Source organism: Rhineura floridana, chromosome 20 (genome assembly GCF_030035675.1).
Source record: "Rhineura floridana isolate rRhiFlo1 chromosome 20, rRhiFlo1.hap2, whole genome shotgun sequence".
Lineage (NCBI taxonomy): Eukaryota > Metazoa > Chordata > Lepidosauria > Squamata > Rhineuridae > Rhineura > Rhineura floridana.
Genome location: NC_084499.1, coordinates 7,159,494 through 7,185,824, shown reverse-complemented (window position 1 = coordinate 7,185,824; position 26,331 = coordinate 7,159,494). Strand labels below are relative to the sequence as shown.

Here is a 26,331-nt window from a genome sequence, read left to right as displayed (position 1 = left end):
GATATCCAAGATTTTGTTTCATGCTTCTTCAGAACCAAATTGGAGAGTCATTCATAGATGGCAGTTATAAATCCACTTAATGCCTCAATTTTTTTTTAGGAATGTGTTAGCTCTGTTAATCTTATTGAAAGGTTTCCTCCAGTTACACTGGGTTAAGCATCAGTCTTTAGCTTTCTAGAAGCATACATTTCAAGAAAAGAACATTCACATTCATAGTAAATCAAATGATGCAACTAAGCTTATATGCTTATATTCTACCAGGGTTTTTCTCTCACTAGCCACCATGATAGTTCTGCTGAGCAAAATGATAAGATATAAACACAGACTACAGGAAAGAATACTAAAAAAAAATCCTGGCACAACCAGCATATAAAACGTCCAAGGTTCAAACTCCAGCCCTCGGCACTTTCCATTTAACAGAATTAGGTCGGAGGTGATGTGAAAAACATTAGCCTGAGACGCTGCAGAGCTGCTGCTAGCCAGAGTAGGACAATACTGGGTTAAAGGGATGAAGTATCTGACTTGGTGTAAGGCAGCTTTGTATGTTCAGCCATGCAAGCGTTACACAAAGGCTCAGATATCAGCACGATTCCAGCACCGTAGCTGATCATACACTGAGTGCCACCTTTATTTGTTCTATTATTTTAAGATGATGTAAGCTGCCCTGAGCACTGTAGTGGGGTAGGATTGTTTTTCTAAATAAAGTGAAATTAAAGGATAACCAGTGCCAAACAGAACAGAGGAAGTTTCCAGAGAAAATTCTGTTGCTTTATTTTCCTGTGAAGGTTTCCATTTCATAAGGTCATTAGTAACAATGAATGGATCCCAACTGCAAATACAGTATTATGCAAGCTTGGCAGTTTCAAAGTTTTATTCAAAGTAGATCCATTGAAAATAGTGGGCCTACATTAGTCATGTCTATTAATTTAAATGAGTCTATTCTGAGCAGATTAACACTGGGTGCAACCCAAAGTTTTCAGCTTTGTTCAAGTAAGTACAAGTAAAATAAACATGCTAAATTAGATCACTCTTGGAGGTGAATCTTCAGTTTTCATGCTGACAGTTTTCCCATTCAAAATGTTCCAGAAACCTCACATTACTGGAGAGGGCAATAGGCATGTAGGACAGAGCATCCCCCCATTTGCCTTCTATGCATATCATACTTATGTCCAACAGTGGCATTTAGCTGGGAATTAGAAGTTTAGGATCATGTGTCCCCCTACAAGTTCTTCTCAGTTCCAACTGGTGTAGTTATCCAAAGACATATAATCCATCCAAGGTTTCACTTCAGCTGCAGCACCTCAGAAGTTTTCACTGGAGTTGAAACTGAAAGGGGAAAAAACGGGAGGGGGAAAGCTGTCCAGTACTCCCCAACTACAGTACAGAATCTCCATCTCCATTATTTGCAAAGTGCAAAGCTAAGTGATGACTGCAAGGGTGTAGGGCTGCTCTGACTGGCTCATAATTCAGCAACCACCACCCTCCCTACACCTTCCCTTACACAGCTCAACACCAGGGTTGGGTCAAGAAGAAGAGACACTTAGAGCTATAGCTTTCGAATCCTGTGCTCCATAGCAGGACTTAGGACCAGGCTGTAAAGAAAACAAAAATTCAACTTGAAAGGCCAGCATTTTTTTTAAAGGACACAATTTTAATTTTATTGATCCTTTCATGATTCAGGAAGATAAAATAGGAGCCTCCAGAATGACGTGGTACAAACCAGAGACTGCAGAATGAACTGAATCACTTCAGTCTGCAAGTGGAAGTGGGTCATCACTGGTGTAAAAAGCTTCCTGCTAATTAAAAGTTAAAATCAAACTGGCACATCAAGGAGACTGATTCTAACGCAGCACATTCCTGCTGCACTACAAGTAGTAATAACCTAACTGAAGTGAGGAAAAAGAATACAAAAATAGATCTTTAATTGCAAGCTCTAAATGCGAAACATTCAGCTGTCCAATATAATAAATAGGTCACAAGCTCAGTGTACAACATCACAATTATAGATGTATGGATCAATCCAGATGAAGACAGTTCAACTTAGCTCCCACTGAAATCAAAGGGAGTCTACTTAGTTATGACTTAACTTGTCCCACAATGGGACTGAGGTTCATCTAACGTAGTCCGGATGTAACCCAGTGTATATATGCTATAAACGTAAAGAAACCTTTTAAAATCACAAAATACAAAATATAAAATGCACAGGTGCAAAAATGCAGTTGCCACCAACTTGGCAGGCAGTCGGCAGTGGTCATAAGAATCTTTCTGGCAACTGCCTGATCTTAAGGAGAACTTATCCCCTCCCGTAAGTTCTTTGTGCACTGAAAATAACTTGAGGAGGGGAGAGCATACAATGAGGCTCCTGCCCCCATCCCTCATGTTCTATAACACACACCGAGAAGTCATGGGAGTCGCTCTTCCTTTGTTTCAACCTTTTGAGCCATAGCCTTGTTGTTCTCCAACCTTTAGGGGCACTCAGAAGCATCAAGAATCTCTCTTGTGACTTCTGAGAGTCTAGCACAAAGTGAAGGACAGCCCAGGCCCTTCATCATGTGACAAAGGATTGGGGTGGGGAAGAGGTAAGGCTAGTGATAAGAAATAATGCCTAGCTGCCACAACCAGGGCTGTGGAGTTGGTATGTCAAACCTTCAACTCCAACTCCTCTATTTTTCTACTGTCCGACTCCGACTCCTTCATAAATGGCAAATGTATATTAATTTTCTACTGTCTGACTCCTTCATAAATGGCAAATGTATATTAATGTATTAATATTAATTTTATTTTGAAGTCGGAGTCAGTACATTTCTACCGACTCCACGCAAAATTGCTTCTGACTCCACCCAAAATTGTTTCCGACTCCACGACTCCGACTCCACAGCCTTGGCCACAACGAGACAAAATCTGTGGACAGCTGATGAAATGACTACTGACATGATCCAGGTTAAAAATGTCAGTTGGAAAGGTATCCAGTGCTCTCATCAAAATCCAGTCTGTTTCTTATCTGTTCCATGGATGAATCACACCCACTCAGCCAAACTTTCCATTCCCATCACTGATGTAGTTGCTTATTATAGGGAATCTCACCAGTCCAAATATTTCACAGAAAGACCCGACACTTCAATGAAGTGAGAAATGCAACAATTTTAAATCAGAAACATTTATGCATAAATTAAAAGATGGAGTATGAACATGTATGTGGTTCATTTGTCTGAAATCCATTAGCTGATAGCATAAATGATTAGCACAAGAGATAAGTTATTTGTAGTCAGTTGAAGACAGTTCTGAACATAGTTGCCAAATTTTGAACAGGAGTTGCAAACACCAACCACTGTAGCTTGTGGTGGGAACGAGCTGGTGACACTCCTTGGAACACGTGAGGAAATCAAGTAGCAGAGCTCACATGAAGGAATCTAGACAGCTGATACATGAGAAGACAAGTGAGAGAAGAGTTGCCAGAGTCTGCGAGAGAAGAGATGAAAGTCAAGATGAGGATTCTGCACAAGGATAGATGGAAGAATGTCAGATTAAGTGTTGAGATGAAAGTAAGAAGTACATCTGCTAGTACAAATCTAGTGAGAGTCAAAAGGTTCATGGCACACATCACAGTTACAGATAGCAGAAACACAAGAGTATTTCCATGTATTGAGGCTACCTTTGAACCTCTCCCAAACTACTTACGTCACTGTTTCATCATTGTGAAAGAAAAATCAAAAGAGGTATTTGTAATGAAAGTACAATTTTGGCCAGTCTAAGTATTATTCACATTGCAAATCAGCTGAAGTGTTAATTTTGAGAAAGAAAAGTTAACTTACAAATCTTTCAGTCATTTTTTTTACCAGTTCTATAAAAATTTTACACCTATCAATCAGTAGGTTCATCATGCACACTTTCAGATTTCAGTCCCAGATGTATTGTTTATGTGGGCTGAAAAAAGAAAGGATAAAAGGGGGATAAAGTTGTATTTGTTGTATGTAAAATAGAAATAAACAACAACAACAAAAGAACTATACTTATGGCCACAACAACAACAAAAGAAAGGACAGGTGTCAACCAAAGCAAAAACAACAAGAACCAAAAAGCAAGTTTCTCTGAGAGTGACCTGGGAGACCAGGGTTCGAATCCCCACACAACCATGAAGCTTGCTGGGTGACCTTGGGCCAGTCACTGCCTCTCAGCCGCAGAGGAAAGCAATGGTAAACCACATCTGAATACCGCTTACCATGAAAACCCTATTCATGGTAAACCCTGTCCGTTAACTCGGACAGATGGGCGACTAATAAATAAAATTTTATTATTTTATTTTTATTATACGGTTGCCATAAGTCAGAATCAACTTGAAGGCAGTCCATTTCCATTTTTTTAGCATCTCAAATCAACCATATGACTTTCCATTTATCCTTCCTCAATGATGGGGGACAGAAAAATTTCCAAAACAGAAAGTTTTCCATTGCTGTATTTTTCAAACTGTTATTAGTAGCAATAAATGGATTCCAATTACGAATACAGAGTGACTTTTCTGATGCAAACTGATTTCTTTGCAATGCAAATCACAATCTGCAAATTACCCTAATTTGCACAGGAAGATCTTCCACAAGACACACATCACTGTTCTTCCTGTAGCTGAAGTACTTGATTGCTACTGCTTGTCTCATGAAGAATTTATAAAACCAAAACACACCGTTTAAGGTAAGTAGCAGTGAGACATAGCGTTCATAAGAACCTAGAAGCTTCTATGAAGGCAACCCAGCCTCAGACAGAACGGTGCGCATCTGAACCCAGACATGCAAATAAAAATTGCAATATAGTCATACAGTGGTGAGATTGAAAAAATTTAAGTTATCCATGCAGGGACAGTCTCAAAGTATCAGATTTGTGACAAAAAATCCTGGAATCTAGATCTAGATTTTCTTCACTAGGCCACAAATTGTGCAGCTACAGCACCCACTAGAGTCAAAGCTGTGCCACATTACTAGCATAAAATAGGGAACAGAAGCCAAACATCAAGTATGTAAAAAAACATTTGTGGGCGAGAAATGCTCTAATGAAGAACAACCAAAGATACTACAGTAGGGCCTCACTCATATGGCAGGTTGGTTCCAGACCTCCACCAAAAAGCAAAAACCGTCAAAAAGTGGATCAGCTGTAGTGCGGGGGTCTGGAACCGAACTCACTGATTGCACCAGAGGAGGAGAAGATCAGCTGTAGTGCGCTCCAGCTGATCTTCCCCTCCTCGGGCGGGTCGAGCACGGTAGTCTGACCCGCCTCCGAGGAGAGGAAGATCAGCTGGAGCGCTGGGAGCTCCAGCCCCTCCTCCAGCTGATCTCCCCACTGGCGCCATATTAGCGGAATGCCGAGAAGTGGGGAGCTGAGAACTGGGGCCCTACTGTATGCTTATTTGACAAGAACCAGTAATGTAAATTTCCATATGAAAATATGCTGCTTTTATGATTGTGGATTTTACACCAGTTCATAGAATCACAGAATTGTAGAGTTGGAAGGGGCCTATAAGGGCACTGAGTCCAACACCTTGTTCAATGTAGGAATCCAAATTAAAGCATACCTGACAGGTGGCTGTCCAGCTGCCCTCTTGAATGCCTCCACTGTTGGAGATCCCACCACCTCCCTAGGTTATTGGTTCCACTGTCATACTACTTTAACAGTTAGGAAGTTTTTCCTGATGTTCAGTTGAAATCTGGCTTCCTGTAACTTGAGCTCTGTGCCCTGCACTCTGGGATGACAAGACATCCTGGCCCTCATCTGTGTGGAAACCTTTCAAATACTTGAACAGTGCTACCATATCTCTCCTCCGTCTTCACTTCTCAAGGCTAAACATACCTAGTTCTTTCAGTTTCTCCTCATAGGGCTTTGTTTCCAATCCCCTGATCATCCCAGTCTCTAATTTACCATTCTTGGGCAAGGTGATTGAGAGGGTGGTGGCTGCACAATTACAGACACACTTGGAGGAAACGGATTATTTAGATCCATACCAATCGGGTTTTAGGACTGGTCATGGTACGGAAACAGCCTTAGTCGCTCTGGTAGATGATATGCGGAGGGCACTGGATAGGGGTGAATACACCTTCCTTGTCCTCCTGGACCTCTCAGCGGCTTTCGATACCATTGACCACGGTATCCTTTTAAACCGCCTAGAGGGATTAGGAATAGGAGGCACTGTCTTGCAGTGGTTCCGTTCCTATCTCTCGGATAGGCAGCAATGGGTGGCATTGGGAGATGAGGTTTCAGACCCTTGGCCTCTTCATTGTGGAGTGCCACAGGGTTCTATCCTCTCTCCCATGCTATTCAACATCTATGTGAAACCGCTGGGAGCAATCATCAGGAGTTTTGGGTTGCAGTGCCATCAGTACGCAGATGACACTCAGCTCTATCTCTCCTTTAAGTCCTCACCAGAGTTGGCTGCGAATACCATGTCCAAGTGCCTAGAATCCATAAGTGGATGGATGGGAGAGAATTGGCTGAAGCTGAACCCCGACAAGACTGAGGTATTACTTGTGGGAGAAAAAATGAAGTTAGGAATTACTGACCTGATGCTTGATGGGGTAAGTTTACCCCTGAAGGACCAGGTCCGCAGTCTTGGGGTCATACTTGACTCCCAGCTGTCCATGGAGGCTCAGATTACAGCAGTGAGCTGGGCAGCTTGGTATCAATTACATCTGATACGGAGACTGCGTCCCTATCTTCCTGTTCACCTGCTCCCTCAGGTGATACATGCCCTGGTCTCCTCTCGCTTAGACTACTGCAATGCGCTCTACGTGGGGTTACCCTTGAAAACAGTCCGGAAATTACAGCTGGTACAGAACGTGGCGGCACGCTTGATTACGCATAGCCGTTGCTGGGATCATATCACCCCAGTGTTATTAGATCTTTCCTGGCTACCAGTTGTCTACCGGGCCCAATTCAAGGTGTTGGTGTTGACCTTTAAAACCCTATACGGTTTCGGCCCAGTATATCTGAAGGAACACCTCCAGAATCACCGATTGTGCTGCCTGACGAGATCAGCCTCGCAAGACCTTCTCTCGGTCCCACCAGTGAGAACAGCTAGGCTGGTACGGACCAGAGAAAGGGCATTCTCTGTTGTGGCCCCCACCCTCTGGAACTCTCTCCCTTTCGATCTCAGACATGTTCCCTCCCTGTCCAGCTATCGCCAAGCCTTGAAGACCTGGCTGTTCAGGCAGGCCTACAAGATTGGGACAGATTAATTTATGTGCTGAATTAATGAATGTTTTTTTAGCTTAAAATTTGATTATGTTGATCTATATGTATTGTTTTTATTCTTGTTGTTCGTCGCCTAGAGTGTCCCTAACCCGGACAGATGGGCGGCTGAAAAATAAAATTTATTATTATTATTATTATTATTATCCTCATTGACCTTCTCTGAACCCGTTCCATTTATCTGCATCCTTCTTAAAGTGTGGTGTCCAGAACTGGACGCAGTACTCAAGATGCGGCCTAACCATTGCCACATAGAGGGGAACCAATACTTCATATGATTTGGAACCTATACTTCTGTTAATGCAGTCTAATATAGCATTTGCCTTTTTTGCAGCCCCTTCGCACTGTTGTCTCATATTCAGCTTGTGATCAACAACAATCCCAAGATTCTTCTGGCATGTAGTAGTGCTGAGCCAAGTATCCCCCATCTTATAATTGTGCATTTGGTTATTTTTTTCCTAGGTGTAGACCTTTGCACTTAGCCCTGTTAAATTTCATTCTGTTCTTTTCAGCCCAATATGCTCTAGGCTATCAAGATCCTTTTGAATTTTGTTTCTGTCTTCCAAGATATTGGCTATCCCTCCCAATTTTGTCTCATCTGCAAATCTGATAAGTATTCCCTGCACCTCCTCATTCAAGTAATTAATAAAAATGTTGAAGAGCACTGGGCCCAGGACCGAGCCCTCCATTACCCCGCTTGCAAAGCTTTCTTGTGACTATCAGATAATTACAGTGGCCACACAAGCCTTCTAAAAACAACTAAGGGCTTCTTACTGCAGTAATGTACATGAAGTGTAACCACATAAAACTACGCAGTCCATGCAATAGTAACTTGAAGACTCAATTTAACGTGCTTTATGTGGGGCTGCCCTTGTATCTGATCCAGAAGCTGCAACTAGTGCAGAGTGCAGTGGCTACACTGGTTACAGAAGCGGATTACTGGCAACATGTTACCCCACTACTGAAAGAGCTGCACTGGTTGTCAAATTTCAGCAGGAACCATCCCTCCTTTCTTTCAGGTGTCTCTTGAGAACTGGACTTTTTAAACAAGAATTTCTCTCTAACCAATGTAGTATTTATTGATGCTTTTATTATTGTTTTTAATGATGTTCTACTGGCTTTTAAATTTTATTGTATCTTGTATGTTGTAAGCTGCCTTGATGTTCTACGAAAAGTCAGCTTATAAACAGTTAAATAAATATGTATTTTAAACTACAGGTTTGTGGACTAAGCAAAATGGGGTAGCTTAAAGCTGCCCCTTTCCATCCAGTAATTCTCATGAACCCCTCTCCCTTAATCCACAAAGTCCCTGTCCTTCTACAGAACATTTCTCTGGTAGCTTTAATCTGTACTCCCTTCTCCCTATTTACCTATCATAAGCTATTCTCCTAGCTGACATTTCCTTCACATGAAGCATCCACTCAAAGCCTTCAGACCCAGCAGATGAGACAAGGCAGCTCTCCTCTATCACCCACCCCCACCTCCAAAAGGCTTTCCAAGATTATCCCTCAATATCTTGTGTTCTGCTGCTCCTTCTTGACTGGTTTGTGTCATCGTACCAGCTCTTTGCCCATGTCTCTCTTAACCAAACCTGGCTGGCCATCATCCAAGAATTTTCCAAGAGTGCATCATTATCATCATCATCATCATCATCATCATCTCACCCCTTCTCCCAGTAGGAGTCCAGGGCAGCAAATGGAAGCACTAAAAACACTCTAAAACATCATAAAAACAGACTTTAAAATACATTACAACAAAAGATCCTTAAAAACATATTAAAATAAAACATCTTTAAAAACATATTTATTAATATTATTTATTAGATTTAATAAATCTAAATACATGCAATCTCATCTCAGAGCTTCCCTTTCCTAACAGGTATCCCTATTAGCAACTCCTCTAAAAATGCATTGCATTGCTTCCCACAAGATTCCCAAGTGGGGTTTCCCCACCCATGCTGTCCACTGTAAAGCACAGAACACTGTATTGGGTTGGAATGGAGGAAACTGATTTACATGGCAATGCAGGCACTCATTTTCCACAAAGCTAGATGTGGAAGACCTGGAAAAAAACCCTGGAAAAATACTGTTTTCATCTCCCCCCCCCCGAAAAACGGAAAAACCTGGACTTTTTCCTGAATTTTTCCAGTTTTTCCCTGGCCCTTCATATCTCTACACAAGGCTCACAAGAGATTAGAATGTCCACCTTTAACAATGTGAAACAAGGATCTTGACTGTCCTCTTGGGTCGCCAGAAAATAATGGACCAGCAGGTGGACAAAATTTTCCATGGAGAGGCTTCCAAGGGGCTAGTCAACACCTGTCCCTCTGATGTTCTACACTAACATGGGGAATGGTGTCTGGATCTCAAAATGATGGAACAGAAATTCTAAGGCGGCTGCATATGCCATAAACACCGTAATGGTGACAGCTATAACTTGTTGTATCAGGTCTGCCTGAGAAACTTCCTGACCTGGAAGACATTCTGGCTAAATGCAGAAGTGTTTTGTGGGAATGAGAAACAGACTGCAGTCATACTTGCAGTGAAAAGGATCTATGCACACACACAAAAAGGATTCTACTTAATTTTTTTTTTAAAGCACTCCACTTCAGTTTCAGTTAGCATAGCCCAAACAGACATGGCTGATCATCACGAAAAAGGTGGCAGAGAGCCAGCAAGATGTATATGACGACAATGACAGCAATTATATACAGCACTATCAAGCAGTCAGGCTCTTTTTATGTTCTTATGTTAATCATTTCATGCTTTGAATAAATAAATACACATATATTTTACTATATACTAAATTATAAACTATACTGTATATTATGTGTAAGCATGTGTATAATTATGATATTCAAATATGTTTTTTTCTGTTTGGCTACTGGTGAATCATGATATGGTAAGATTATGTAGGATGACGTATATGCTTTATACGTTGTTGTTGATTTTAAATTAAAGTTCACGATACATTAGTTCCTCCCTGCAAAGCTTACAATCTGTCACAACACAAAAGGGAAAAGGGCCGGGGAGGGAAAAGGAAATGGTCCCAAACAGCACAAGGACTGTAGCGTGAGCAGAAAACAGGAACGAGCCAAGAGGATATGGAAGCGATGGGAGAAAACAGGTCCCGGGGCTGAATTCCAAAGGGACTCACCCACAAGTCCCTCTCGGAGCGGTGGAGCCCGAGCCGTTCCAAGCCGACGGCCAAGTCGTGGACGCAAAGGGCGCCATCACGGTTCACGTCGAGCTGCAGGAAGAGGCTATGTAGGCGCCGCTCGTGCTCCAGGAGCGAAGCGGAATGAGGAGGAGGAGAGGGAGAGGGTCCGCCGCCGCTCCCCTCACTCGCGACTGCTGCCGTGGATGCCGCCGGGAGAGGCCCGCTCGAACAGACCGTCGTCGGCGCCGTGCCGCATTGACAGAGGACGCCGCTCACCACCGGGGAAGCCAGCGAGCGCCGCGCGCCGGCCGGCATAACCAACAGTCTCGGCCCCTCAGTGGCCACTACCACCTCCCACAACCGCTCGCCGGTAAATGGCGGCGCACGCACCTAACGGAACGAGCCTCTTTCACTACTCCCACCCGGCCATCGCGCGCCGCCCGCTGATTGGCTTAACTCGGCCGGCTCCAGCCGTCGAAATGACTCATCTGAGCCGCCTGATTGGTTTAACTCGGCCACCTCGCGCCGGGGAAGCGACTCACCCGAACCGCCACCACGACAAAAAAAAAGGCGAGCGGAAGGCGCTCGTGACTTCCATCCTCCTAAGCCAATCAAAAGGAAGGAGTGGGGGAGGAACTGCGGGCGGCTCCGCACCCAGCTAGCCAATCAAAAGGAAAGGAAGGGGCGGGGAAATTTTTTTTAAAAGCGAAAGGAGATGGAGGGGAAGAGAAAAAACGAAAGGCAGGGTGGGAAGCGCTGAGTTTTAAGAGAGACACGTGACTCAGTTGTGTTTTCTTCGCTCCGCCTCTCCCCCCCCTTAAAGTCCTTTGCGGGCGGTCTTGACAGGAACAACTAAACTCTTCATGTACTTTTGATAGGCTGACGTAGAGAGGCAGGCCACCAGCTAAGCCTCTCAACCAATGAAAAGAAGAGAGTGGTGAGATAGTGGGTAGCCATTGGAGGAAGATAATTGTGTAATGAGCAGGATTGCCTATTGGCCAGTAAAAGGGCATACGGGGAACCAGTAAGCATTAAGGCAAGATTCTCTAGCTGACAAAGACATGACGATCTTCGCGTATGGCCTAAGTAAACCAATAGCCTTAATAAGTTGGGTGATGTTATGGATGCTGGCTCTTGATAGGCAGGAGTGTAGGCCAATGAGAAGGGAAAGACCAGAGACGCTGATTCTGGAAGCCATTACGCCACTACCGCAGACTAGAGGATCTCTACCGACGGGTAGTTGGGGTACGCAATTTGCGTATTTTTTTTTTTACTTTCGCCTTAACGGAGAGAGAAATGGGGAGGGGAAAGGGCCTTCTGAGGGCTCTTTGGGGTTCATCCCTGCCTGAGGCTGGTTGGCTGTCCAGGGATTTTCCCCCACCCTTCTTCTAGGCCTCAAGGCCTTGGGCTTTTCCTGAATTCCTTTCAATACCCTCGGTTGCCCACACCCCTTCCTTGCCTCCCCGTCAGCCTGTCTCCTTTGCTGGGTTTACCTCAGCAAGCCCGCTTCAGGGGATTCTCTAGGGTCCCTTCTCTTTCTCCCCGCCTTCTCCATTATAAAATATAATGCTGAGTTTTCATTTCCCCCCTCCCATTCCCTCAGAAATCATACTGAAAGTGAAATCATATTTAATTATTTTTATTCCTCCTCGGAAATTATATTGACCTTTAAAAACGTTTCATTTTGCCTCCCCCCTACAAAAACCAAAATTATTTTACCTTCATTCTCAGAAGTTACACTGACGTTTATAACGTTTAAAAGATGGAGGGGAAGAGAAAAAACGAAAGGCACTATAAACGTTATAGTGTTATAGGATTGGGGGGTTGGTCTGGATGATGTCTTGGGGTCCCCTTACAGCCTGTGATTTTGAATCTGTAGAGATGGAGTTGTAGCAGAGGAACCTGCTATACTGGTCAAGCCAGTTTCTTCGTGTCCCTCCATATCCTCTTGGGTTTCCTGGCCCCTCAAATGACTTCCTTACCACCTTGGTTCTTAGAAACCATAAATGTATTTCCGTCTTCCCACTTGCTCTCTGCATTATGGACCAACTCCCCCCCTCAAAAAAAAACTTCTGAAAGGGGTCTTCAAAAAGTGACCATATGAAATCTTAGAACCAACTTCTGCTCACCATTGAGCAAGATGTGATAACATCTTCCTGTCCAGCTTTTGCAATCTGTGGCTTTGCATTAAACCTTTGACCATACAGATAATTTATAAATGCATTTCTTCTAGTTAAGGCTGCTTCCTCTGGGGCAGAATAAGCTGATATTTAAGCATGGATTTTCATTTGGTGAGAAAATAGAAGTGGGCCTCCTTGGTGATAGCACCCACTCTCTGGAATGCCCTTCCTCAGGAAATTTGTGAGCGGAAGACAGTAATTATATTTAAGTGTCTCTTTAAAATACATATGTTTACCCCACCTTTTGTATACTGCTCAGTTTTATTTGTGATAAAGAGTTGTTTTGTTTTAATCTCATTCTATCTAGTTTTTAGAAAATTTTACTGAATAATGTTTTGAATTGTTTTTATGTAAGATTTTGAGATTTTTATTAAGCGGTATAACATTTTATAAATAAGTAAATTTGAGGTTGTTACTTTCTGCCTTTTAGGAAGAGTCTGGGAGATTCACTTGCTGTGTTCTTTCATAGCAGATGTTCTCTGCCTTGGTCAACAGGAATAACCTTACCTCTTGTGACTTACTCCAGACCTGTGCCTCAGGCTGTTGTCTTTCAGCTTGGCTTCCTGCACTTTTTCCAGGCATCCTGCCACCCTGTTTTGCCTCTGGACTTCTTGCACCTACAACACTCACCAACTTGTCTTGGGCCTCTGACATTCCATGGCGATGTCATCTCCCCCAGCGCCGCCAGCCAAAAAGCGGAAAATGAACTTCTCAGAGCGGGAAGTGGAGATCATTGTGGAGGAGCTGGAGCGGAGCAAGCACCTGCTTATCAACCACTTCAACGCTGGCGTGCCGCTGGCTGCCAAGGCTACTGCTTGGCATAACATCCTACACCGTGTGAACGCTGTTGCCACCTGCCGCCGGGAGCTGCCCGAAGTCAAGAAAAAATGGTCTGATCTCAAGACTGAGGTGCGGCGCAAGGTAGCACAGGTCCGGGCTGCAATGGAAGGTGGTGGTGATGGCCAGGATGGAGGAGTCGAGGGACAGGATACTGAGGGTCCAGCAGGTGCCACGGCTGCCCCAGTTATTCTCACTCCCATGCAGCAGCGCATCTGTAACTTGCTGGGAGAAGCCACCATTATTAGTCTGCCCGCTGGAGATTGCACTGCTGCAGATGGATCTGAAATACCTATTACTGCTACAGCCACAACTGTCACCCTTACTCAGAGTAAGTGTGTTGTTTCTTCGCTCCTCATGGTACATGCAATACTTATTAAACTGCTCATCTTGATGAAGCTATTATTTTGATTATTAGACTTCTCAACTGCCCTTCACCATGAGCTCCACAGGGTGCATTGCAACAATGTAAAAATTCAGTATTAAAATAGGTTAAACAATTTACAATCAAAAGAAAAGTGAGTCCTAAAATATATTTTATTTTATTTATTTATTTATTATTTGATTTATATCCCACCCTTCCTCCCAGCAGGAGCCCGTATTTCAGTGTCAAAGGCCAAAGCGGTACATTTTCGCCTTATGACAAAAGCCGTACAGTTAAATTGTGGGAAGGGAATTCAACAGGTTTGAGGCTACCATATACCCTCTCCCAGACCCAAACTTGAAGGCATGTGGAACTGCTGAAAGAGTTCCCTCTGCCACCCTGAACACCCAAGAAGTTCTGTTAAGAAGAAGCAGGTCTTTCAGATATTTGAGACCTAATTCTCCTGTCTTAATCTGAACAATATACATTTGTATATCTGGTAGCATGTGTAGAATTTTGAAAATCTAAGCTCCCCTCCACCCCAAAAAAGTGTGGTGCTTTGAAGATGTATTGTGGCATAAATTTTCATGGGGTAAAACCTACTTTGTCAGATGTGGGAAGCAGATATGTATACATACAAATATGGGAAGAAAGAGAAAACAAAAATTGTAGGCAGGGAGGTACATAGGTAATGAAATTCAACTGATTTCTGGTTCTGCGATTTGTATGTTACAATGCGCTATAGGCCACTTGTGTAGAAACAAAAGCAAAACTACTTTTGGAGCTCCATAAGCATTTTATGATGCTGGCTGCCTCTGTCCTGAGAACTAACATGGGGCATTGTTTAAGTCAGGAAGAGTGGGAAATCTCTGGCCTAGAGGTCAGATGTCACCTCTGCTAGCTCTTGGACATTTCCAGGTGGCTACTTCCCCCTGAGGAAAGGGCCATGGGAAGGGTGGGTGGTTGCTCCAAGCATCTTCCAGTAGCAACACCCAGCACTGCTTCAGGCCAGCATTCTGTGAGGGAAGGACTGGCAGCCATTTTGTAAGGTTGGGTGCCACTGCCACACATCCTACCCGGCTGGCTGTTAGTGAGCAAAGGATGCAAGGTGAGCTGCTGACTGGGTATTGTTGCTGGAAAGAACTCCAAGCAACTTCCAGCAACAGCATTCAACTCTCCCCTGTCTACACTTCTTGTTCCAACAGTAATAACTTCTCGTAGAAGCAGGTTAGTGTCTTCACCTGCCTCTCACTCCAGGAATGGTTGCAGGATTGTTCCTGTTGCTGTTTCCTAGCCTGTGTAGTCAGAGCTTCAGGAGACAGCCATGCCTCAGCACTATCTATCTAGGTGTTACAGTATGTTTAATTTATTTTATTTCTAATACAATTAATACTTAATTGGCCCCCAGTGACCTTTGAAAGAAGGTTCCTCATACCAGTTTAAATTTTGTCTCAACCTATATAGACTTGTAAATAAACTCTTTTTTTTCTTAATTTTGTAAAAGACAAAAATAAACACATGAGAGAAATCCCCAGAATTACAACAAAGGTAAGTAAAAATAAATAAAATACAAAATAAAAGTTAGTGTTTAGTCTGATTATTCTGTCTCTTCACAAATTCCATAGTGTGGAGCATGGAGTTCCCAAAATACTGGTCGCTGGTCTTCCATGTCAATCATTTAGCTATTAAAAGTTTTGTAAGCTTACATAACCTGATGGTGTGTTTGGGGCCTCTGCTTCCTCACAGATATATTTAATAAAGTCAAGCCAGACTGGATAAAAAGTGTATTTTCTTGATATTCCTCTTTGTAAACAAATGTTTTGAGTTAGCTTTTCTGACATGGCCAGAAATCAGATTTTGTCAGACTGAATTTCCACCATGGCTTTATCCATGTACTTCCAAAAGCGTGTGATGGTCAGTCTGCCTGCCATTAGCAACCTATCATTAGTAATTGATTAGTTCTTTGTTTTTGCAGTCCATATTTTGACTATCCCAAATGTTCAAAATTGCCAGGATGGGAATTGGTAGTGTGACTTAGTGGGCAATCTGCTGAATTTCTTCAAATACCTGACTCCAGAAAATTGCTACTTTAGGGCAATTCACCATAGGTGGAAGTATGTGCCCTTTTCTTATCCACATCTCCAGCAAGTCTGTGAAGATGATTGGGAGATATCAGACAACTTAACTAGCATTAAGATGCCAGTGAACCAATAAGCCTCCCATGATGTCCTTTCAAAGGAAAGCAAACCTGGACAAGCACAGCTCCCGTGGTGCTTCTCAGAACTCAGAGAAGTGGGAAGCTTAACAATATACATCTAAGTGGGCTCTCCTCTGTGAAAGCTACAATAGATCTACCATAGCTTTAACGTCCCACAAGACTCTCTGTTATTGCAACAATGAAGGCTATAACCCTAAACTTCCTAAGGAGTAAGTCCCATTGAAAATACAGAATTTACTTACAAGATCGCACTACTCTAAATTTCCACCTCTGGAATGTATCTGAAAATGATATGTACATGTGTTTGGTTATAACACAGGAAGCTGCCTTATGCCAGTCTATTTCACACTGACAGGCAGTGGCTCTCCATGGTTTCAGACAGGAGTTTCTCTCAGCCCTACTTGGAGATGGGGATTAAACCTGGGACATTCTGCATGCAAAGCAGATGTTCCACCACTGAGCTGCTATAGCTCTTCCTAGGCTATGTATGTCAGGGTGGGGAACTTTTTTGGTCCAGAGGGCCAGGTTATACAATCATAGAATCATAGAATAGTAGAGTTGGAAGGAGCCTACAAGTCCAACCCCCTACTGAATGCAGGAATCCAAATCAAAGCATACCCGACAGGTGGCTGTCCAGTGCTGCTTGAACGCCCCCGGTGTTGGAGAGCCCACCACCTCCCTAAGTAATTATCTTTATTATTATTATCTCCTCCATCCCACAAGCCACATTTGACACCTGTCAAAGTTGCTCTGTAAGGTGGAGGTAGAGGTGTCGGAAGGCAGAGCTGGGGTCCCAATCCCGGGGAGCTGGATCCCGGAGAGTTGGGAGAAGAGTATTCGGATGGATGGCAGAGGGAAGGGGGAGGAACTTCCCCCCTTTGGAGCGAAGACGAAACAGAGGAACTGCCAGTGATAAGGTCGCTTAGCGACGGGGAGCCTGAGCCCTCCCTGGACATTCTCACGCCTCCCCCTCTTTCAGGCGCAGAGCAAGAGGGGAAAGAGGGAGGGCTGCTCACAGCCGAAAAGCGGGGAGGCAGTTTACCATCAGCCCCTCCCCTATCCCCCATCCTGGAATCGGAAACTTCAGAAGAGGAGGGGGTGATGCTTCCCCCCTCACCGCGCACACGCAGACAGCTGAAAAGACAGGAGAGAAGGGGGGGAAGGCGGGCAGTACCTGAGGGGCAGTTAAGGAGGAGCGAAAGATTGCGCGCCCATTTGGCCCCTTCTTAAAGAACATGCGGGAAGAAGTCCCTTGCTCTGTCAACTTTCTCCCAATGCCGCAGGACCTGTATCCCTGTATTGCTTCATGAGAAAACGCAGTCTTTGTTTGGACATTACCCTAATAAAACACGAATTAACTACAGCCGTTGGTCTGGTTCCTGAGTCACATCCTGGGCCTGACAAGAGGTCTGCTTCATCAGCAAGTTCCCTAGCAGGATTGAACCTTCCGCTCTTCATCTGATGAGTAGAGGGTTCAGTCCAGCTAAGGGTTGCTTTGCCAGCATATTCACTGCATGGAAGGTGGTGGTGAAGCAGCACCCGATAGGATTGAACCCACGCATTGGCTGATACTACCCACAGATGTCAGCCGATGGAAAGGTGGGGGTGATTTGGGAGAAATGGCCTCATGGGCCAAATTGAATCCCCTGGTGGACAAAGATTGACCCACAGGTTGGAGATTCTCCACCACTGATGTATATGCTTGGGGGAGATGGATAACTTTGCTCAGAAGGCAGGAGATCTGGATGCTGGATCTGGGGGAGGAGGGAGTAACATCCGCACTCTGCTCACCCCCCTAGCCATCCCCAGGCACCACCAGCTCTGCTCTGATTCCATACTATGCGGGGCTGCCTTAACTAGAAATTGTATTTTGGGGGACACGCAGCACCCTTCCTCAGCACCCTCTCGAAACCTAACTTCCTCTAGAACATTTGTCCAATGGGTTCTGCTCACATATAGACTAACTGGTCCCTTTTGCACATCTCAGATTGTTGGTGACTAGGATGTGTTGTGCTGCCTTCCACAACATATTATTTTGTTAGCTTGCTTTCATAGTTCCCACATTGCCCTGCAGGCATCCTTAATGTGTTGCACCTGTTCTTGGCGGGTGATGTGCTGTGCTTTGGAGTATGGAGGTTGAACTGTGGATAGGTGGTCCGGCTTCCTTCCCCCTCCATGTCTGTTCTTGTCTATACCCTGTACATTCTTGCTGGCTACCCCAGCACCTGCTGAAATATTCCAAACCTTTTAAATGTTTTGCTACTGGGATGAGTTGGGTTAATTCAGTGAGTGAATTATTGATTGAAAATATGTATTTGACTTTAAAAATTGGCCTGTCTCAGTTTCAAGACTTGGAGTGTCATGGTGCAGAAATGTAGAAATGCTTAAGCACGCTTGACTACAGACTCCCAAATGTTGGAGAGTGGTGTATCTTGGACTATAGCTTAGTGGTAGAGCATCTGCTTTACACACAGAAGGTCCTAGGTTCAATCCCCAGCATCTCCTGATAGGTCTGAGAAAGTCCTCTCTCTGAAAACTTGGAGAGCCTCTGCCAGTCAGTGTAGATGATATGGAGCTAGGTGGGTCTAGTGTAAGACAGCTTCCCATGTTCCTAAAAGTAGGACTGCTTAAACTTCCCAAGTGCAGAGACAAAATACGTAGGAATTTGCACATCTCTACAATTCTTGTAACACTTCTTGCTTCACCTCCACTCCCACAACCCTCAGCTACCCAAAGGTCTGCTGTCTCAAATGACTTTACTGTTTCTGCCTCTTGGGATTGCCTCCCAGAACACCCTTGTGCTACCACGTTTGTCTAAATCCCTCCTCAAAACCTACCTTTTTTGGCACAACCCCCTTAGTCTTCATCCCTTACTAAACACAAGCACATGATAGAAAATGCATGCATTGTTTCCCAGTTTGTCCTCAACTCCGCTGTTGTCTGCCTCCTCCTCTGCTGTCCCCTGCCAAGTTTTAGATTGCAGATTCATCAGGGCAAGGGCCTGTCTTGTCGCTCTGTTGATGGTACTATATAAATAGATTCTGCTGCAAAGCCACTTGGGCTATTCTGTTCAAAATCTTAACCAGACAGGAAACCAGAATGGGAGGCTCCTGCATCCTGGCACCATATTGCTTATGAGTCATGGTTGTCTTTTGTCATTGCTAAAACAACAACGCCCAGGTACTAATTTCATTATTGCAGACACTCCGTTTCATCTTGCTAAAGGAATTGTTCCTGGTAGGCTAGCATCTTTTCCTTGGCAGCCCCTCTCCTTACCTAACACTGTAGCTGCACCACACACTCAAGTGTTATACTGAGCTTGGGTCTTGATTTTTGAACAGCTGAGTGCATACGAGAGCACAACACCTCTAGTGCATCTTGACTTCAGAGTCTAAAGCTGTCTCGTATCAACCTGCTGGTCAATTACTTTGCAGTCATTTATACTGATGGAGCAACTCCCCTATAAGGTTGCAGCATTTGGTGCTTTTCAGTTTAGAGAAAAGGCGAGTAAGAGATGGCATGATAGTTTATAAAATTATGCATAGCATGGAGAAAGTGGATAGAGAAAAGTTTTTCTCCCTCTCTCATAATGCTAGAACTTCTGGACATCCAATGAAGCTGAATGCTGGAAGATTCAGGCCAAAAAGTACTTATTTGTGCAGTGCCTAGTTAAGTTACAGAACTTGCTCCATCGGGGCAGTGATGGCTACCAATTTGGATGGCTTTAAAGGAGGATTAGACAAATTTGTGGAGGATAAGGCTACTAACCATGATGACTATGCTCTCCCTCCACATTTAGAGGCAGGATGCTTCTGAATACCAGTTGCTGGAAACCACAGGGGGGAGAGTGCTCTTGCAACCAGGTCCTGCTTGAGGGCTTCCCACAGGCATCTGGCTGTCCACTGTGAGAACAAGATGCTGGATTGGATGGGCCACTGGCCTAAGCCAGCAGACAGTTCTTATGCAACATGTTACAGGCACCCCTATGCTTCCTCATGAATTGCATTCTACAGGTTCTTATGCATACATAATACTGGGGTGTTAAAAAAGTGCTTTGTCACCACTAGCAACATAATTTGATCTGATGACTGGCAATCAGACTCTGATGAGACCAGAAAAGAGATTTCTTCCCCCATCTGTGGTGCTTTGTGTAAGACCTGCTGCGGTCTCCTTCGTTTGTTCCCTGCTTCTCCCTTTGAGTCAGGATTTCACTGAGCACAGCCATAAGCATAAGTAGAGGAGGATGGGAGATCAGAACACACTAATTATTAGAACAGGATCCCTCATCTCACTGGTGCTTTCAGGTCTACTTCACTCTGCAAGCTAAGATGCTTATTTTGTAGCCTAGCTTGATCATCTCTCAATCTATATATATCTCCATTTTTTTTTTGGCCTGCTTATCTTTATTCCTGGAAATATGTTTCAGATTCCTAAAACTAACAAGAATGTATGGGAGCCAGAGAGAAAAAAGATTATCAGGATTACTGATAGGGATTCCGTATTTGTGGGATGCAAGTAATAGATGACATAGCCCATTACCTGTTATGTTGTCTGTTTTGTGCCTGTCTGGTGGTGTAAATTCTGATGTTCTTCTTAAAATCTGACTTGCTACACAGAAAAAGATAATACGGATTACTGCAATGTACTGTACGTGAGACTACCCTTGAGGTTGGTCCAGAAGCTGCAGCTGGTGCAACTGCTCACTGGGGCAGGACATTGCCAACATGTTACCCCTCTGCTGAAATAATTGCACTGGCAGTCAGTTAGCTGCCGGGCTAAGTTTAATGTGCTAGTTTTGGTGTATAAAGCCCAATACAGCTTGGGACCAGGATATTTGAACGATTATCTTGCCCCTTATATATATCACCGCACTCTGCAGGTGAGGGCCTCCTGCAGATTTATTTATTTATTATTTATTATCTGTATTTATACCATCTTGTCGACAGGTCCATTCCACACAAAATAGGAAGTGGACCTCTAGTGGCACCTACCCTTTGGAATCCCCTCCCCTTAAAAATTAGACAGGCGTTATCTCTGTTGTCTTTTTTGGCAGCTATTACAGGCCTTCCTCTTTCAACAAGCCTTTTAAGTAAAGACCTTTATCCCAGTCATCTTCTGTGTGGGAATTGTTTTTAATATTCTTTTTATAAAAAATATTTTTTTACTGCTTTGTCATTTGTGGTTTGCCACCCTACGCTCCTTTGGGAGGAAGGGCAGGATATAAATTTAATAAATAATGGATATGGCTAAAACATTCGGCCACTGGGCTTGAGTTTCCCCGCCCCCATATATGGTTTAAAATAAGGACCAGGGCTGCAGCGTTTGGTCAACTGAAACTCTTAGATATACAGGCCAATCCTAAGGCTGCAATCCTGTGCTCACTAAACTGGGAGTAAGTCCCACTGAACTCAATGGAGCTTGGTCCTGAATAGACATCATGGAATGACATTAATTGGTCATCATATTTTAAAATATTACTGGTACAAGTACTTGTAAATGCTAGAGATAGGAGGCAACGTTTTAAGGGAGGGGTGCTTCTCTTCTCCTTACCCTCACCACTGCCACATGTACAGGGAACGCCTCTTCTGTGGCATTTGTGGGCATAAAGTCCAGAACGGCATTAGTCTGCTGCAACAAAACCAACAAAGAGTCATGTGGTACCGTAAAGACTAATAAATTCATTGCGGCATAAGCAGTCCTGGGCCAGAATCCATCAGATACATGACATGTAATACTAAATGGGTTAGTATATCCTCTGCCAGCCATGATTTTTGCGTAAGACAAAGAGGCCAGTCTCTACAACAGGTGTGGGGAACATTTGGCCCTCCAGATGTTGCTGAACTACAGCTCCCATCAGCCCCGCAAGCATGGCCAATGGCCAGGGATAATGGGAATTGGAGTCCAGCAACATCTGGAAGGCCTCTCCACAAAACAGTAAATGGACTCAAACATGACAATATCCAGAAACCAGAAGGAGACCATTTCAGTATACCAGGGCCTTCAGGTAGCCATTCCTGAACAAAAGGACTTCAAAGGGAGTCTTCATCATGAAATGCAATCCTATCACCTGTGGCTTCAAGTGAGATTATGGATTTTTATCACAGTACCGCTGTTTTATCATTGCTACAACATTTTGTCACCAACACCACCTTGTTGATTGTCACTGCTTTTGTGTAATTGTCACTATCTGTTCTTTTGTCATGTTGTTTCTCACTTCCCACACTCCTCTCCAGCCAACTCCTGCAACCAGCTGTGAATAATATGCCTGCTAATTTAGGATTACACTTCATGCTTCTGGTGAAGTGAACTCTGGCCCGTGAAAGCTTATGCTACAATAAACGTTATTTATTTAAAATATTTCTCACCTGCTCTTCATTTCAGTGTAATTCTACAGCGAGTTACCATTAAAATACAATCCAGACATACAGTATACTACAACCAATTATAAAAACAAGGCAGATAAACTACAAACAGAAAATAGCATCAGGCACTTCTATCCAGCAAAAGCCTGGGTGAATAGATGGGCTTTCAGCTAGCATCAAAAAGAGTAGGTGCCGCTTGTATATTGGAGAGGAACTTCCAAAGCTGGGATGCCGCTGCTGCCCTTTCTCCACTTGTGATTCCCAGGGACTGGCATTCAGAGGGTTACTGCCTCTGACCGTGGAGGTAGAACATAGCCATTGTGGCTAGTAGTCATTGATAGCTTTGTTCTCCACTAATTGGTCAAATCCTCCTCGGGCTTGATGCTATCTACCAGGCAAGGAGAAGCTCCTGCCCTCTTTGGACTGGCACCTTGTGTTCCATGGCAGAGGGGCTGCAGGCCTGGCAACGCGATAACAGCAAGAGGTCTGGGGATAAGACTTTTTAACATCACTGTGCCTACAACAGCAGCCTCCTATGACAGTTTTGAGAGCCATGGGCTGCTGATAGCCAGTGAGGTCAGAAAGTCTAAAAAGAAGAGCACATGAAAGCCATTGTGAAAGCTTCAGATTATGTTTGAAAAATGGAAATGGACTGCCTTCAGTCGATCCTGACCTATGGCGACCCTATGAATAGGGTTTTCATTGTAAGCAGTATTCAGAGGGGGGTTTACCATTGCCTCCCTCTGAGGCTGAGAGGCAGTGACTGGCCCAAGGTCTCCCAGTGAGCTTCGTGGCTGTGTGGGGATTTGAACCCTGGTTTCCCAGGTTGTAGTCCAACACTCTTAACCGCTACACCACACTGGTTTAAGGTGCTTTAATTGTTTTCCAAGTTTTTACTATATAAACTGCTTTGGGGGAAAATATATTCTAACTTTTTTAAAAAAAAAAAAACCTCTCTTCCTAGTTCCAGCGGAGACAACATACCATAGTCTGGAGGATGGTGTTGTGGAGTACTGCACAACAGAAGCCCCCACCACAGTCACTGCCGAAGCCCCCTTAGAGATGATGGCTCAGCAAGCAGAGGTCTCCGTGAAGCCTCAGGAGCTGAAGAGCCGGATCGCCCTGAACTCGGCCAAGCTCCTGCAGGAGCAGCGAGTGACCAACCTCCATGTGAAAGAGATCTCCCAGCACCTTGAGCAGCAAAACGACCTGCTGCAGATGATCCGTCGCTCTCAGGAAGTGCAGGCCTGTGCACAGGAGCGCCAGGCCCAGGCCATGGAAGGGACACAGGCGGCTTTGAATGCCCTCATCCAGATCCTTCGCCCCATGATCAAGGACTTCCGTCGGTTTTTGCAGAGCAATACACCTGTCCCTTCAGTGGCTGCAGATCCCAGCCAAGCAGCTCAAAATGGACAAGATGGCATAATTCAGTGAAAAAAATGGACAAGGTGGCTGAAGTAAAGCCTTGCAGACAGACGGGGTCAAGAGAATGGGCAGGCGGCTTCTTCATCTTTCCCAGCATGTGCCAACTGGTTCGACACCTGCCTTTTGAAGCTGGTCTTGCTTTTTTTAAAAAAAATGTGTTCACAGTTTCTTGATGTGGCCTTTTACAGGGCATATGCGACAGACTCATAAATTAACTTTAGACTTTAAAAAGTGGAAAAATAGATTTTATATAAAAGAAACCCCTTTTTTGTTTTCTTTTATTGTGTAAAGGAGGACCATTTTCAGGGCTTTTACCTTAAGGTTAGCATCGTCAGATAATGGTAAGAGTCTTGAGGAGACAACAAAAATGAGACCTGTCAAAGGTTGCAGTTCTAAAGACTCTGTCAGTTAATCAGATTTATTTGTGACAGCCATTGGTCATCACAGAAATACAAGAGAGATACAAACAGATTTGAGTTACATTTTGGCATAGATGGTCCCCAACGCACTGGGCCCCATGTTGTACAATTAAATCTCGTCTAACCTGTCGTGTGTATGCAGTATGTTTATCCCATCCATCAGTGAATAACACATTTTTTCCCTACTTGTCAAAAAGGAAACTCTGTGAAGAATTCCTTTGAGAAATCTATCCCTAGGAGGATCATATAGGGAGTATACAGTATATGATTAACAATATTTTCTCTTATCCATAACATACTTCCTGTGAGGCTGCAATTACATTTAAAATGCGTTTACCCTGGCTACTACTTCAGGCATCCACAGCAGCTGGTCCCTGTAGCTGCGCTACTGGAATTAAGTTTGTTACATGTTATGGTGCCTGTAAAGAAAAAAAATGTACTATCCAGGTCGCTGTGAGGGTTATGCAGTGGACTATGTTACATTTTTGTCATTAGCTCCTATACAAGCTGGTCAGGATTGGGGTTACTGTGGCCCAGTCAGGGGAAACCATGCAAGTATCCCCTGTCTGAAAAAGCGTATTGGCAGTCTGTGACCTTTGCTTCCTTGCCCGATCGGTCTACAGTGCTACAAGACTTTTGTGAACTAAAAAGCTCCAAAAGTTTTATCCCAGCTTTCCCCAGTTGGTGCCCTCCAGATTGTTTTGGATTGCAACTATCATCCCTGGCCATTGCTGTCTGGGGCTGATAGGAGTTTTGTTCAAAAATATCTGGAGGACACCGGGTTGGAGAAGGCTGTTTTAGCTCTTTCTCATAGGGAAAGTGCTCCCAATTGTAGCAGTAAGAAGCTAGTTGGAAAGTTTATTTATTTATTTATTTTTAAAACTTATATACCGCCCGACTAGCAATAGCTCTCTGGGTGGTGAACATAAATACAATAAAATACAGTAAAATACAAAAACATCACAATCTAAAATCAAATTTCACAATCTAAAAAACTGGATAAGCTAAGATCAAATTACAAACATTACAATCATTAACAAAGAATTAAAATGCCTCGGAGAGGAGAAAGGTTTTAACTTGGCACCGAAAGGATGATAGTGTCGGCGCCAAGCGCACCTCCTCAGGGAGACTATTCCATAGTTCGGGGGCCACTACTGAGAAGGCCCTTGATCTTGTCACCATCCTCCGGGCCTCCCTATGGGTCGGGACCCGGAGGAGGGCCTTCGTAGCAGACCGTAGTGTACGAGCCGGTTCATAACAGGAGAGGCGTTCCAACAGATATTGTGGTCCCGCGCCGTATTAGGCTTTGTAGGTTAATACCAACACTTTGAATCTGGCCCGGAAGCGTATTGGAAGCCAGTGCAAGCGGGCCAGAACAGGTGTTATATGGTCAGATCGCTTCGTTCTTGTTAGCAGTCTGGCCGCCGCATTTTGCACCAGCTGTAGCTTCCGAACCGTCTTCAGAGGTAGCCCTACGTAGACCGCATTACAGTAATCCAAACGTGAGGTTACCAGAGCATGTACTACTGATGTAAGATCCTCAAGAGATCAAGAGATGATCTACTGGAAGGTAAATGGATAGTTTTGGCTGGGTAGGCAAGGCTGTTATATAGATTCACACATGTTTATAGCTGGTCACCGCTGTATTTAGGTCTAGATTGGCCTGGCACCCACGCCAAAGATAGGAGCAGAGACAATTAACAGAGCATAGCTCGTTCATAGGTACTTACTTTGCACGTAGACCAGGGATAGGGGATGTGGCGCCCTCCGTCTGCTGCTAGACTCCAACTCTCATCAGCCCAGCCCACATGGCTGAAGGTCAGGGATGATGGAGTTGAGCAAAATTGGAGGGTCACAGGTTCCCTCACCCCTGATGTAGAAGGTCCCAGGTCAAATTACTGGCACCCCCAGTTAAAGGACCAAGTAGTAGGTTACAGGAAAGATCTCTCTCTGCTTTAGACCACGAAGAGCAGCCGCCAGTCAGAACAGAAATGCTGGCTTGGTGGACAAATAAGTCTTGAGCCGGTGTGAGCCTACTTCCTCTGTTCCTGCCGGATTCCATTTCTGACCTGCAGGTGGTGCTACACACCCAGTATTTGTGAGTGCGCGCATGCGTGTAAGGAAAAGCTGTTTCTGC

At 44.2% G+C, this 26,331-nt stretch overlaps 2 protein-coding genes across 6 annotated transcripts in view; one reads left to right on the top strand and one right to left on the bottom strand.

Annotated features, from left to right (window-relative positions):
* Positions 1 to 10,925, bottom strand: part of SLC25A25 (solute carrier family 25 member 25) — a 53,344-nt gene extending 42,419 nt beyond the window's left edge. The window contains exon 1 of the mRNA XM_061603716.1: positions 10,387 to 10,925. Within this exon, the coding sequence (XP_061459700.1) occupies positions 10,387 to 10,704 (318 nt within the window). The 5' untranslated portion in view covers positions 10,705 to 10,925. The remainder of the gene's footprint in view (positions 1 to 10,386) is intronic.
* A 157-nt stretch (positions 10,926 to 11,082) lies between these two features.
* NAIF1 (nuclear apoptosis inducing factor 1) lies at positions 11,083 to 24,334 on the top strand. Of its 5 annotated transcripts, none has more exons than XM_061603723.1 (3): positions 11,083 to 11,634; positions 13,065 to 13,737; positions 23,315 to 24,334. In XM_061603723.1, the coding sequence occupies exons 2-3, from the start codon at positions 13,227 to 13,229 to the stop codon at positions 23,782 to 23,784; spliced, it is 981 nt and encodes a 326-aa protein (XP_061459707.1). In that variant the 5' UTR covers positions 11,083 to 11,634; positions 13,065 to 13,226; the 3' UTR covers positions 23,785 to 24,334. The 5 variants fall into 5 exon arrangements, with proteins under 5 accessions (XP_061459707.1, XP_061459704.1, XP_061459705.1 ...); XM_061603720.1 differs by having other exon boundaries at positions 13,042 to 13,737; XM_061603721.1 differs by having other exon boundaries at positions 13,039 to 13,737.
* Positions 24,335 to 26,331: the final 1,997 nt, after the last annotated feature.